General features: G+C 47.5%; 1 protein-coding gene across 1 annotated transcript in view; it reads left to right on the top strand.

Annotated features, from left to right (window-relative positions):
* Window positions 1-11970, top strand: part of BAZ1B (bromodomain adjacent to zinc finger domain 1B) — a 75580-nt gene extending 63610 nt beyond the window's left edge. Inside the window, exons 15-19 of the mRNA XM_024210924.2 lie at window positions 1455-1602; window positions 3776-3894; window positions 6821-6972; window positions 9001-9104; window positions 9738-11970. Of these exons, the coding sequence (XP_024066692.1) occupies window positions 1455-1602; window positions 3776-3894; window positions 6821-6972; window positions 9001-9104; window positions 9738-10104 (890 nt within the window). The 3' untranslated portion in view covers window positions 10105-11970. The remainder of the gene's footprint in view (window positions 1-1454; window positions 1603-3775; window positions 3895-6820; window positions 6973-9000; window positions 9105-9737) is intronic.
* Window positions 11971-13790: the final 1820 nt, after the last annotated feature.

Genomic DNA, 13790 nt, shown 5'->3' with positions numbered 1-13790 from the left:
AACCCTTCTGGGAACAGTCATGCCTTCATTTCATATCCAGAGTGCATGCCATCCTACACAAACCCAGGGCTTACTCTGAGTTCAGCATTTCTGACGGAAATAACTCTCACAAGTGTTTGTGGTTAAATGAAACTGTCATATTTCTAAGCCCCCTGCACTGTAACTTGGCTCTGTGATGATAGGTGAAGCTGCTGCATGCTACGAGCTATTTATATATGCCCTCTGTTAGTGCTCTTCCACTTGGTCAAAGTAGACTGCCTGAAAACAATTCTTGTCTGTATTCATATCTCACACTTTCAGGCTTGAATTTTCTAGGAGCCTTGTGAGTTGAGCCCTTCTCTTGGTTGCTGTGCTACAAAAAGAGCTAATACAACACCCCACAACTGAAGGAGGGAGAACAAGGTGGGATTAGGCTGAGTGAGGCTATCCACCATCAACCTATGCTCTAGGGAGCAGTTGATGGGGGTGGAAGAGAAGGAGCTGGGAGAGAGCAACTCCTGGCTGTTGCTCTTCATGTGAGGGTAGGCAGAGAGATGAGGCCTCATGTCCTGAACTACTACTACTTTGGCAAGTGGAGGAGGAAACTGATCTGGGCCAGAGGAGTCCCCCTCTATGCAAGACGTGTGAAGGTCTGCAAAGGGGAGCTACGTAAATTGGGGGTTATGAGGGAGGGAGTGTCGAGAGAGTCAGCAGCAGTCGCCCTGCCATGTTCTCTGAATGGGAGGTGTGCACAGGCAGCAGCCATCTCTCTACCCTTAGAGAAGAGCGTGGTACCACATAGCACCTCACTGTAACTTTGTCTTGTTTTGCATTTGTGCGCTGAAAGGTGCTGAGCTCTCTTGAAATGCTCATGGGAGGTGGGGGCAGCAGAGGTTCTGTTTCCACACAGACTTTCTCTCCTAATTTGCCAGGGGCTCGTGCTAATCACCTTTGCACTTTTAGGCTAGCCTTTGGGAACTAAGCATCAGTAGAAAGAGGAAGCTGGGAGGACTGAGTGAGATGTCCTCTTGAACAGCTACAGTGCATCCCCTCTGTGGGCGATCTTCTGAAGCATTGCAAAAACGGTTTTGTCCATTGCCAGCAGAGGGTGCTCTAGTTGAGTCAAAGGCACCCACCTAGGTCCAACTGGCTTGATTTGACAAAACTAGAATTTCAGGTGTAGGGAGGAGAGTCATGTTGTGAAGTTCTCTAAGCACCTGGCTCAAAATAGGTTTTCGCTCAAGTTAGTGAGGAGCACAGAGGTAACATTCCTACTGGGGCAATTGCGCTGTGCTGCTCAAAGCCAGACCCAACAGGGCTGGGAAACTTGCATAGGCTTTAAAAGGCTGCAATACTGTTTGAGGAGTTTTTGTGGTCCTCCACCTCTGTCCCTTCTCCATTGTATGGTAGCTGCTTCTGCTCAGGGTGAGCAGAGCTGTGCTACTAAACTTCATGCAAGTTCTCTCTTCTCCTAGGTGAGGATGACAAGCTGATCCTGTGTGATGAGTGTAACAAAGCCTTCCACCTGTTTTGTCTGAGACCAGCACTCTACGAGATACCAGATGGCGAGTGGCAGTGCCCAGCTTGCCAGCCCTCTACCGCCAGGCGCAGCTCCCGGGGGAGGTGAGATCCTCCTTTCTCTTAATGCTTTCACTGGGGGGGAATTCTAATCAGGCTCTGAGAACTAAGGAGTCTTTCACAAAGAGACCAAAGCGTTAGTCCTTAATCAGTAACTGCTTTTAGAGGAGGGAAATACCTAGATTACCTGATGGCACTTGAACAATAGCAGAGCAATCTTTTCAGGCTGCTCTTACATTAGAGCACCTGTGTTGTAGTGACCCATGACATTTTGAGGGGATTAAATAAATAACTCCACTGTAGCAGTGGAAAAAAGTCTCTGCAGTAATAAAGGGCTGCTATTAGTGCTGAAACTCACTTGGTGCTTCAGCTCATTTGAGCAGCAAGTCTGGCTGCTTGCTCATAGGAACACGCTTCCTCAGCGCTGCAGTCCTTTCCGACGTCCAGCTGAGGTGAGCTCTCAGAAGTGGCCTGAACTGACTGCTGTTCCTGCCCATCCAAAAGAGAGAGACGTTGAGCCCATAGTCTGCTACTCAGCAGAGAACAATGTTGAGCATAACGGTTTGTTTAGACCATGATAGCCAGCGGTACCTTATCACTCACCTTTGAACTCTAAAGACTGGATACCTACCCTCTCTCCGCTTTTAATCATGACTGTCTGTGGTTTGCATTTTCACTTATGCCAGAGGGATGCGGCTACCAACTACCACCTGAAGAATAGGTACCTAGCCAGCCTCCCCTCCAGAGCAGTGACACAAAGTATATTAGACTGTCATATGCAGGTGGTATATGGGCCTAACAGTATTAATTACTCTCTGGGCACTGTTTAAAAGGAGTTTATCAGGCTTGTTCTGAAATGGCAAGGCTTTAACACAGCTGTTCTAGCCTGAGATCACAGTTGCTTTGATGTGTCAGAGTCATCTGCAAGCTGCTTTGCTCCTGGATGTGAGCCATCAGGTGGAGTAACACCTGTCTTATCTATTTACTACTTTATTCTTCCCAGCTGGAATAGAAGGGGAGAGAATGTTGGCCTTGGAACACCTTCCAGCTCTTAGTGTTGCATGAACGTAGTCTTTTTCCATTTAATTAATGATGGAGACTTTACTCAGGCAAGGCAGAAAATTCAAAGTTGTAGCTCCACAGCAAGCACACCTCTGCCTCTTTCTGCATATGCATATTGTTCTCTATTCCTGGTGTTTGTTGTTGTTCCGGATTAGATGGATGCAAAGGGTCAGACTCACTGTGCGAACCAGAACTTTGCATTTTATGACATCTGTGCATGTGCACCCTCAGTGCTTTGCTCATAAAGGTGGGAATGTAGCTGTGATGTCTGCCTGATTGTTAGCACATTAAATCAGCTCCGCTCCACGGAGGGCATGAAAAGTGGCACTGCAGTGAGATGGAGTAGGGACGGAGACACTCTTCTCTCCCTGTCTCCTCCCAAAAACTTCTTAAGCAGCCCTTTAATGGGAGAAGAAAGAAGGCGGCCAGGAGATCTGACAATCTGTCTGCTGGCTGCCTTCTTTCTTCTCTGCTCCACTGCTACTTGCAGTCTCATGTTACTTCTCATGTTCAAACAAACTTAGTATGGATCTGGAGGGAGAAGACTCGAGGAAGGACTGGCTGACCAAATGTGTGGAGTCTGGTAAGGCCACCTTGGCTGCATTGCACTTGGACAGTGTAAGCTGGTAGTGACTGAATGTTTCAGATGCTCCCCATGCATCAGTAGCATTGTACTTCATGGGCAAGAGGACTGCATATGGTCAATGTGGTATCCTGACATTCTTCCTCAAACCCCAAAGCACTTGTCCTTATTGAGGAATAACTACACTGCAAACAGTGTTAAATGTAGTTATTGGTAACATGGCGCTCAGATGTGTGGGACAACAGCAGAGCTGTTTCTCTCTGCACATGTATTCAGCTGTTGAAAGTTTTTAGCATTTGGGCTGAAATCTGTCAGCCCCAAAGTGATAGCCTGGAAAGTAGCAAGAGACTGAAAGTGCCCTCTCAGCCATAACTATAACATGATATCCTGGCTGAAAAAGAACAGATTGCTATAGTGTGAAGCAATATGAAGCGAATGTTTGTTTTAGATTGAGGTGGTCAGCAAGTCTGTGTGTATGAACAAACATGCAGTGAAACTCCCAGGGTCAAGGCTAGCCAGGCTCAGCTAGTTTATTCAGAGCGTCTGACATCTAGCTAATTATCTTGCCTTTAGAAACTATACCGAAGATTCTGCTGAAGAGGAGGCTGAAGAGGGTGAGGAAGGCCCAGATGAGGAAGATGCTGAGGAGGATGAAGAAGAGGAAGAAGATTATGAGGTTGCTGGACTGAAATGTAAGTCTTTAGCTACAAGTCATCGTGTGGGCTCAGCTGTAGTCTGTTCCATCTTTGTCATGTATCCTGTCTGAGGCTTTGTGTCCTATCTGAGGAAGAGGTTGGGTTCTCACATGGATGTGTAAGGAAGCTCTCTTCAGAGAAGGCTGCAGACATGTGATGTATTTGTGGAGAACTGGGAATCGACTGCCTTCGTGCCTCTTGCTACTTCAGGATTGAGACTCTCCTTGCAGCAATTTAAATACTACGTCAACTCAAAGGAGTGGGAGCATGCTCACATTCCAGTGTGCTGATCCACGCTTCTTGATACACAGCTGATGCCATTAAAAACTGCTGCTAAGCTGTCAGCATGGGCCTGCAGCAGCAAAGGGTTAGCAAGCAGCATGATTGATTATTTAATAGCCTTTTTACTCTTCAGCATTTGCTGTCCCTGGGAAGTGGAATGCTGTCTCTCTTCCTCCACCACCCCAAAACTTACTTTTTTTTAAATGCAAAACTAGAAGTTATCTTGTTTGGGATTGGGGGTGGGGAGTATAATTCTAGCCTGTCATCATGAGGTTCCCTTTGTATGCTATTAAAATTCACCTTCACTTATCACTTCCTGTAGAACAGCCAGTGTCTACTGTCCAGACTGTAGTATGAGTCAGGCCCTCTCCAAACTGAACAAACATTGACAGGGAGTTTCTAACAGGGCTGTAGTAACTGTCCTCAGAGATTGAGCTTTCTCAGGCAGCTGAGTGAAATAAAGTCACAGGGTTCAAAATGTATGCAATGTCGTTGTAGCTGTGGGTCCCAGGATAATAGAGACAAGGTGGGTGAGGTAATGTCTTCTATTGGACCAACTTTTGTTCGTGAGAGAGACAAGCTTTCAAGGACCTGAAGAAGGGCTTTGTTTAAGCTCAAAAGCTTCTCTCTCACCAACAGAAGTTGGTCCAGTAAAAGAGAGTACTTCACCCACCAGGGTTCAGAATGGCATTCCAGACTAAGTGAAACAAATGCTTCTCCACCCCAAATCCAACAGTTTCTTTCCTGCCACGCTCCACCTCCTTCCTTTTTGTTTTTGGGACGTTGATGCTGCCCCACTGGAGTAGATCAGGAAGCATGAACTGGAAAGATCCCTGAAATGCACGTGTACACCATTTTGCTTTCAGCTGAAATGTCATTGACATGAAAATTGTAGCTTCAGACCAAATTCTTCAGCTAAAGCTGGTGATGGAATTCAGTGACTGAGACCCAGGGGATTTGTATACGTTCTCCCAACGGTCTCCAGCTGGGGAGTGTTTTGTACTACTGAGCTCCAGCTGGCTGGTTCAGGCCTTACACATTTTTCCATTTTGTTTAATTTGTGGGGTGTTCCTTGAGCTTCTGATATAGGTTGCTCTTTGTTCTTTGGAGTATCCATGTCCACACTTGGAGTATGTTCAGCCCTTGATGCATTCCAGTTCCAGGACCAAAGCCAGGGTTTTCAGACAATAGCAAAAGAGGGTTACTGTCACTAAAAATAAAGCATTAAACTCAACCCCCAGCTTTACAGGGCATTAGCATGGAAAGGTCATGGTGGAAAACTTTTGTTTTAGTGGAGAAGTCCCAGTTAATCCTTGTGTAGCGTTTATCCTGAGGATAGAATATAGAATGTTGGATTGTCAGACATTTAACACATGCTGCGAACTTGACACACAAGCAGGAGCGACCGTATACAGACATCCCACTGCCCTGACACACGCTGCTCCTGCAGGGGGTCTGACAAGATGATTTATTGGACAGGGCTGGATTAGAGGCCACAAGTGAAGGACTGCTGCATGTTGGACATGGCTTTCGTATGCATTTATGACCAGGTGGAAGGCGCTTGCTCGGGAAGAAAGACCAACATACACCCAATGCACAGGGGTCGCAGAAGAAATTTAAGACAGGAGACAGTTCGTCACCACGCTTGCATTCCCTCCATTTAAAATGGTGACAGGCAGGCTGACAAATGGGCAAAAACATTTATCTGGAACATAATGTAGCAGCCCCAATGTTTGGAATAAAATTCCATTGTTTACCAATTCCAGCATGTGGAGCAGCTCCCTGCCAGAGTAACTCGACACCCACTGTGAACACAGTTAGCTTTTCAGGGGGACTTAGCAACTGGCTTATCCCATTGTGTGGGCCACTTGTAAATGCCTGTAAAGGCACCCATTCAGCCATCCGCACTCTGGCAGGGAGCAAGCGGACAACAGGAAACCAAGGGATTCCCACACATTTCTGGTCTGAACAGTAAAGGAAGGTGTAAGTTATCTCCAAGGCTTAACTCACTCCCCCCACCCTTCTTGGAGGGCTTGGAGGTATCAGGATTTTAGCACTAGGACATTTCTGCTTCAACACTGCCACAGCTGAACCTTGCTCAGAAATCCAAATCCCCTCCAAACTAGAGGCTTGCTGGCAATGTGTGTGGTCACCCATGAGTAGGAGTAATGTCCTTGCCAACCACCAGTGTCCTTTCTGGAAAGGGGGCATTTGCTTCACCTGGAGAAGGCATATGATTGCTTGGCTTACTCAATGTATGCAGAAATGAGTAAAGACTGGTGAGAAGCAGCACCTGTCCAGCCAACTGAGACAGCAGTATGACCGTACCTGCTTTGGTACAACTAGGCAGAGATGGTGCAACTCTCCATTTTAAACCTTTATGTGGCCACTACTCAGGGCACCGAATTCTTCTTTGAATGGTTGCTGTTATATGCGACTGTCTCTGCAGAGATGAGATTTTTTGCTATTGTCTGTGATGGAGACAATCTGAGTGACTTGGGTCAGCTTCTTAACATTAGGAGCAGAAGCCAAGAGGCTGAAGGGCTCTTGTCCATTGTCATCCTCTCTCCTTGGTTTGAGGCGCTCTCAGATTTCTCTCCAAAAGTGAACCTGTTCTTAAAACTGTGGCTGATTGTTTCAGTGAGACCCAGAAAGGCACCCAAGGGCAAGCAGAGCACAATGATGTACCCTTCCAGGCAAAGCAGGCACCAAGGGAAGAAACAGTCGCTGCATGCCACCAGAGGATCCCGGCAGCGGGCCACACCTGTCAACGGAGCAGACATTGATGAGCTGGTAAGAGCCAAATTGCCCCCAGGAGATTGCTCACTTCATGAGTTATAAACTCAACAGGTGTCACTTCCTTCCCCTCCCCTTCTCAGAGAAATGCCCTGAATTGTATTGTGAAATCCACACGGGGCTGAGGTCCGTCTAACAAAGGCCATGTATCCTTAAGGGCCCAGCGCAAACGGAGCACAGATATGCCAGGCATCCTTCCCCAGCCGCTTTCACACATTGTCCCCCTTGATTAGCAGGCAGCCTGCAGCTTGTTAAAGGGTTTTAAATAGTATCCATATGTCTGTGCAGAGAGGTGGGGGAAGAGGGGAGTCCGGGATGGTGATAGAATGCCAGCAATGCCGGCCCCTCGCTCCCCGGGCTTGGCCATTTTCTGACAGTTGTTGTCCGGACGGTCACTCCCCAACCTTCAGGACATAATTTAGCTGGTTTAGGTTTCACTTGACATTTAATGAATAAAACCTTGTGTGTTTGAATAGAGCCAATCCTGTGGGTGCGCTGGGAAGGGCGGAGCTGGGGGTTCTGTGCTGACTGTCGCGGGGATGTAGCCATTAGGGTTACATGGGGATATTGGCATTCTAACACCATGGTGCAGTGTCGCAGGAGCGTCCCACAGATCTGCTGTACATCTAGTGACCAGTGTTAACAATGCTGTTATAGCCTGTCATAGGAGCTCCTCCCAAAGTGCCCATCAACAGCTTTTGCTTCTTGGGCTGGAGTGCAAGGCTTGGGGCTCAGGCTCCTGCTGCATTAGGGTGCCTGGGGTGGGGTAAAAGAACGGCTAGTGGTTCTGTAGTTGCCTTGTGCTAACCTATACAGGAGACCCCTTTTCTGCAGGCCATTTCTTGTTGCTTGCTCGCATGCTCTCCAAATCAGGGGAGGTGCACCATAGCCAGCTAGAGGTTCCTTTTGAGTGAGGAATGGTCTCATCTAAACAGGGTCGGCTGCTGGGAATTGTGGACCTCAGTAAAATATTGGGTGTCTTGGTAAAATAATGTCTGTCTCTCTCTAACCCTCTAGGCTGAGGAGACAGGTCCTGTTAGCTCCCTACCCCTCTTCCCAGCACAAATCTGATTTGTTGACAATTGTAGCCTAGGTCCAGGATGTTACTGCAGTTCCCTCCATATCAACGTATCTGTATGCCGTGACCCCTTCAGAGCTGAGAGGGATGCCAGTACAGTAGTGGCTGACCTGCTACAAATCCCTAGACAAATGGCTGACCTTGTGCACTGCTCGTTTCTCGAGTACAGCAAAGCTTGGGGCCATCAGCTGCTGTTTGGTATTTAAAATGGCATGGTAGCCTCTGCCGCAGGCCTGTTAACATGGCACCACAACTGCTTTCTTCCTCTCCTTTGCCTGTCATATGCTGTCTACCCAGGGGGTAAGGAGGGGAGGGATTTGCACACTCCATTTGTTGTCATTTATTCTTTGGCCACTTGCTTTGAACCTCTTTGAAAAAGCTTCCTGCCCCTGGAAAAAGGACAGGACTGCCTGTAAACTATTCCTGTCAGAGCTTTTGGACAGGGTTCCCATTTTGTAACTCAAGCTGCCATGGCATTTCTTGGCTGCCAGCATCAAAGCTCCCGCAGCCGAGCAGTTTGCTTCTCGATTATTGCAGAGAGGATGGTGGGGTTTGAACACCTTAAGCTTTAGTTTTTACAGCAGTATCACTTCTCCCCTACCCACTGATACACCTGCTTGTGATAGGATTGAAAAGGAAAATTCTACTCCTATTTTCCTCCGCTTGGGGCTTGTCCATGCAGTGAGCAAACTAGGGTGTGAGCGAATGCTTAGCACACTAGCCTGCCACACACGAAGTTACCGTGATGACCCTGCTGGTGTGCATTAGGGAACTTTTAGTGCATGGTAGCAGGGTACTCACAGCGACTTAGGGTGTGACTATACAGCGCACTGACTTGCTGCTCACCAAGCCTCAATGTGGGCAAGTCCTTAGGAACTGTTTTGGCTACAGTTAAATCATATGCCGGTTCCCCTCCTTTTAATGGCTTGCTCCACTTCGTGTGGTAGGTGCTTCAAACGAAGAAGACTTCACGTCGCCAGAACCTGGAGTTGCAGAAGTGTGAGGAAATCCTCAATAAGCTCATCAAGTACCGCTTCAGCTGGCCCTTCAGGTGAGGCACTTAGGGCTTCCTTCCCCATGTAAACTGTCCTTGGAACTCTGCACATGCAGTGGGAGTGGCTACGCCTCAGGGCTGCACGAAGCCCTGGTTGCAGGCTGCTGCTGGCCCGGAGGCCTGGGTGTGTTAGAAGCAGAATAAGTACAGAGAAAAAGAAGTGGGTCTGTCTGTTACACTAGGAACCCCTGTGCTCTGTGTCTCTGAAGACTAGTTTCTATGGAGGGAACCAAGATTGACCCCGAAAGCTAGGGCGTGCCATGCTCCCATTCCCTTCTCTGCACAGTACCGAGCATTGGGTCACCCAAAACCACTCAGTGTTCCCTCCAGAGGAAGCATGTTCTAGTGCATATAGTCATCTCCAGAGTTCAAATTCAGCTCTGCTACCAATTCCCTTCTATGAAGGGCAAGGCACTTTAACTGCCTGAGTTTCTCCGTCTGTAAGCTGCCACCTCTCAGGGGGTGCTGGGTATTGGTTGATTTGTAAGGGCTCTAGGCACCAAGGTTTATTGTGGTGTTGCTGGGAGCTGCAGTGGATATGGAAGGTTTGTGTGAGTGTCCTGCTAGTATCTAGGTAGTGCCAGTGTCTGACGCTTATTCTTCTCCTGTTTTTGACTCCTTCCTCGGCAGGGAGCCAGTGACCACAGAGGAAGCTGAAGATTACTTTGAGGTCATCAGCAACCCCATGGACTTCCAGACTATGCAGAGCAAGTGCTCATGTGGCAGCTATCGCTCTGTGCTCGAGTTCCTCTCTGACATCAAACAGGTGTTCTCCAACGCTGAGCACTACAATCAGAATGGGAGCCACGTACTGTCCTGCCTGGAGAAGACAGAGCAGTGTTTGATTGACATGCTGCACAAACACTTGCCTGGCCATACGTACTCACGCAGAAAACGCAAGAAGCCCTCTGCCAGGCGCCAGGGACTAGAGGAGCAGGAAGGGGACAGTGAGTCAGAGGCCACTGAACATTCCAGGGGGCGAAAGAGAAAGAAATGAGGGGCAGGGAGACTGGAGGGAGACAGAGTTGGAGCAGGCCTTCTGGTGCTGCTGGGCGGCAGGCTTGGCTGTCTGAAGGGATTTAGGAAGCAGCAGACACTTCTTTATTAATCCAGCCTTTCCTGTGACCAGTTCTAGTTTGTAATTTCTCTGTATCTTCCTGAAGTATTTGGCCATCCATCAAGTGAGCAGAGGTGACTTACTGCTTCCAGCAAAATATATAAAGCTCTTATGGGATTGTCCTGCTAGAAGAAGAAGGTGGGAGGGCAAGCGGAAGAACTGGCCTAAGCCTCATTGGACAGGGGAGTGTGAAGTCTCCTCCAGTTTGGAGTGCTATCTGCTTTCTCGGAATGGAGCCGCTTCCTTCCCCTTTAGCTGAGCAGCCAACACTGGAGCGCTGTGGGACCTGCTGCCTGTGATGTGAAACCAGCCCTCATCTAGCATGGGGAGGGATCATGTTGCTTCACAGAAGGATGGAGTGTGATCAGGCCAATGGCCGTTAGTTCTTGTATGTGTATATTTATATGGTGTTAATTTTGAGCCCCCAATGAAGGGACGCGTCGAGTGAGCAAAGCACTTACATTTATGGAGATATGGCTTTCACCAGCATCATAATACAAATGGCTTTGAGGTGCTCTTGTTTCTCTCCTCTGTTTCTTCTGGGGAGCGGTCTCCTGAGGTCGTGCTCTGAGGAGCTTGTCCTTTCTTCTAACTGCAGCGCTCCACTTGGACATGGCAAAGAATAGACGGTTGGTTCCCTTGCTCACCTTTAACAGCACATAATCATGTAGCCCTTCAAGTGGATGAACCAAATGCCAGAGGCATATCAGAGACGTGGCATTCCCCCACATCCCGTAGAAAACCCCGGGAGGGGAAGCAGCAGAAACTTGTTCTGTGTAACTTTTTAAATTAATTTTCTAGTTTAAGTCACTTGTTTCTAGCAGTGAGCTTGTATAAAGAACACCTTGTAAGATACCTTTGTCTTGCTTTGGCACATGTACAGTACAGTTTATATGAAAATGTGTTTGCTTTATATTTTTCCCTCTAAAACTCTTGTTTTCCTCTCAGTAGCTGGAGTTCAGCTGGGGGATTTGTTTGGGGAGGGAGGGGAGGAGTCTCACTGACCCTTTTCTAGATTTGCTCTCTACTTTTATAGTAATACCTCCACGAACTCAGCCTCTCTTCCCCCCCCAACCCACCTGCCACGCCCTGTAACGCGCAGAAGGGCGGACTCTGACTTACACAGCAGTTGACTAGTGGGAAAGAGGTTGTGCTGGGGAGAGAGACATTGCTCTGCCATGCATCCCCAACAGCTTGTGCCACTTGAGTTATTGATTTCTGTTTAAGCAAAACTTTTTTTGCCTCTCCCTCCTTATGACAGATTTTGGTCTAAAAATCAGGGTTTGAACGTCTTATTATGTCTTTAAATTGGAACAAAATAGCTGTGTGGCTATTCTGTACTGATCATTAAATTTAAAAAAACCTGGTGCAACTCCTATGATTTGAGAATAAAAAGGTTAATGAAGATGGCAGCCCAATGTTGTGTACTTGTTTTTGTTTTTTAAACCAAGCACTTGGTTGACGCCTGGACTGTCAGTCACTGTTGTGAGCCTATAGCAGAATTCCAGGCTCCTTCTCTCCTCCCCCCAGCCCCGCCATCCTATCCCACAGAACTAGCACTGACACTTGTGTTTGACACCCCCCTTGAAAGCGTTGTTTTGTCTTGTTAATACTGACCATTTTGTGCAGCTCCTACCCAGTGAAACCTTTGGAACTGTACATTATTTAAAAAAAAAATTGTCATTTGGGGGGAGGGGGGTTCTGCTAAGGGCTGTACTTGTAATAAATTGGAAATTTAAAAATAAACATTATGTACTTGTGTTTGTAAAACTGCTTGTAGAGAGTCCTTTCCTGCTGCCTGTCCAAGCAAAGCTGAGTGGTGCTCGCTGCAGGGCTCTCCCCCATCACAGCCCATTTCTGAACGGTTGGCATCTTGAGGAGAAATGGGGCTACTTTCACAGAGCAACTACCAGTATTCCATGAATGAGTTGGGGAAGAGGGAGAGACTGGATAAGTGGAACTAATATGTAGGAAGAAATAGACCTCACGTGCAACTGTTCAAGGTCTGTACAAGAGTCTGATACTGTCACTTTCAGAACTTACAATAGTGCAGTCGCTTGTTGCTGGGGGTGTGGAGCAGCCCAGAAGTTGAGACTGAGAAGGCTCCCACGAGGCTACTTTGCAGGCATCTAGAACTCTGAAGAAAACTGCCTTTTAGGCTAGAGAGGAAGGGATGCCCCAGTCATTAAGGTACTGTTTTGAGACTAGAGTTAGAGTGCAGGGCCAGAAGGGACCATTGTGATAATCTAGTCTGACCTCTAGAGCACAGGCCGTGGAACTTCCCAAAATAATTCCTGGAGCTGAACTTTTAGGGAAAAACCCAGTCTTGATTTTAAAAACTGAGAGTGATGGAGATTCAGGTAAATTGTTCCAGTGGTTAATTACCTTGACTGTTAATTTACACCTTATTTCCAGTCTGAATTTGTCTAGCTTCCGCTTCCAGCCATTAGACTTGTAACTGGGTCTTGGGCAAGTCACTCTGGTCCTCAATCCCCATCAGTGAAATAGGGATAATAGCACTTCCCCGCTTCTGAGTAGATGACAAAACAAGGAGCAATGGTCTCCAGTTGCAGTGGGGGAGGTCTAGGTTGGATATTAGGAAACACTATTTCACTAGGAGGGTGGTGAAGCACTGGAATGGGTTCCCTAGGGAGGTGGTGGAATCTCCATCCTTAAAAGTTTTTAAGGCCCGGCTTGACAAAGCCCTGGCTGGGATGATTTAGTTGGGAATTGGTCCTGCTTTGAGCAGGGGGTTGGACTAGATGACCTCCTGAGGTCCCTTCCAACCCTGATATTTTATGTAGACAGACCAGGCTAAAGGTGTTTTGCCAGTACAGCTTATTTTACTTGGGAACAGGTATAAGCTATTCCTGTATAAACTTTTTTTATGGATAGTATAAGCTGCATCTGTGCTTGGAAGATATGCCGGCCTAGCTACACTTGCAAATCTTTCCTAGCAAAAGCTAGGGTTTTTCCTGATTCCTATCCTATCTCCTAGAACTGGAAGAGACCTTGAAAGGTCATCGAGTCCAGCCCCCTGCCTTCACTAGCAGGACCAAGTACTGATTTTTGCCCCAGATCCCTAAGTGGCCCCCTCAAGGATTGAATTCACAACCCTGGGTTTAGCAGGCCAATGCTCAAACCACTGAGCTATCCCTCCCCCCGCCGCCTTGTATTTAAAGGCAAAACGCTACATAAATGCAAACCTAGTTTTCGTAGCAACTGTGCCTTGGAACTTACAATGACATGCATTGAGACCAAACACGACATATTTACAAGGAGTTTGAGTTGCACTGCTGGGAAGGAACTGAATTTCCTGGCTTGCTGTAGTTTAAAATCTCAAAGTGAGTGGGGCTCTGGCTTGTGCTGTGTGGTGGAAGCCTGCCAAGCTGTTCCAGTAGGTCTCTGGGTGGAATGGGGAGGTGTGAATGCTTTCTCCAGCAGAGATGCTGGACTCATCTGAGGTTCCTCTGGAACCTAATTTTTAGCTCCTGGAAAAAACAGTAGAACCTGAGTGCATTAAAATGTGTGACTCAAACTGGTCTTTCTCCAGCCTTTAGTAGAGA

Source organism: Terrapene carolina, unplaced genomic scaffold (genome assembly GCF_002925995.2).
Source record: "Terrapene carolina triunguis isolate 2854851 unplaced genomic scaffold, T_m_triunguis-2.0 Scaffold440, whole genome shotgun sequence".
In the NCBI taxonomy this organism is placed as follows: domain Eukaryota; kingdom Metazoa; phylum Chordata; order Testudines; family Emydidae; genus Terrapene; species Terrapene triunguis.
The sequence above is the reverse complement of the archived record's forward strand: the minus strand, read 5'-3'. Positions and strand labels throughout refer to the sequence as shown.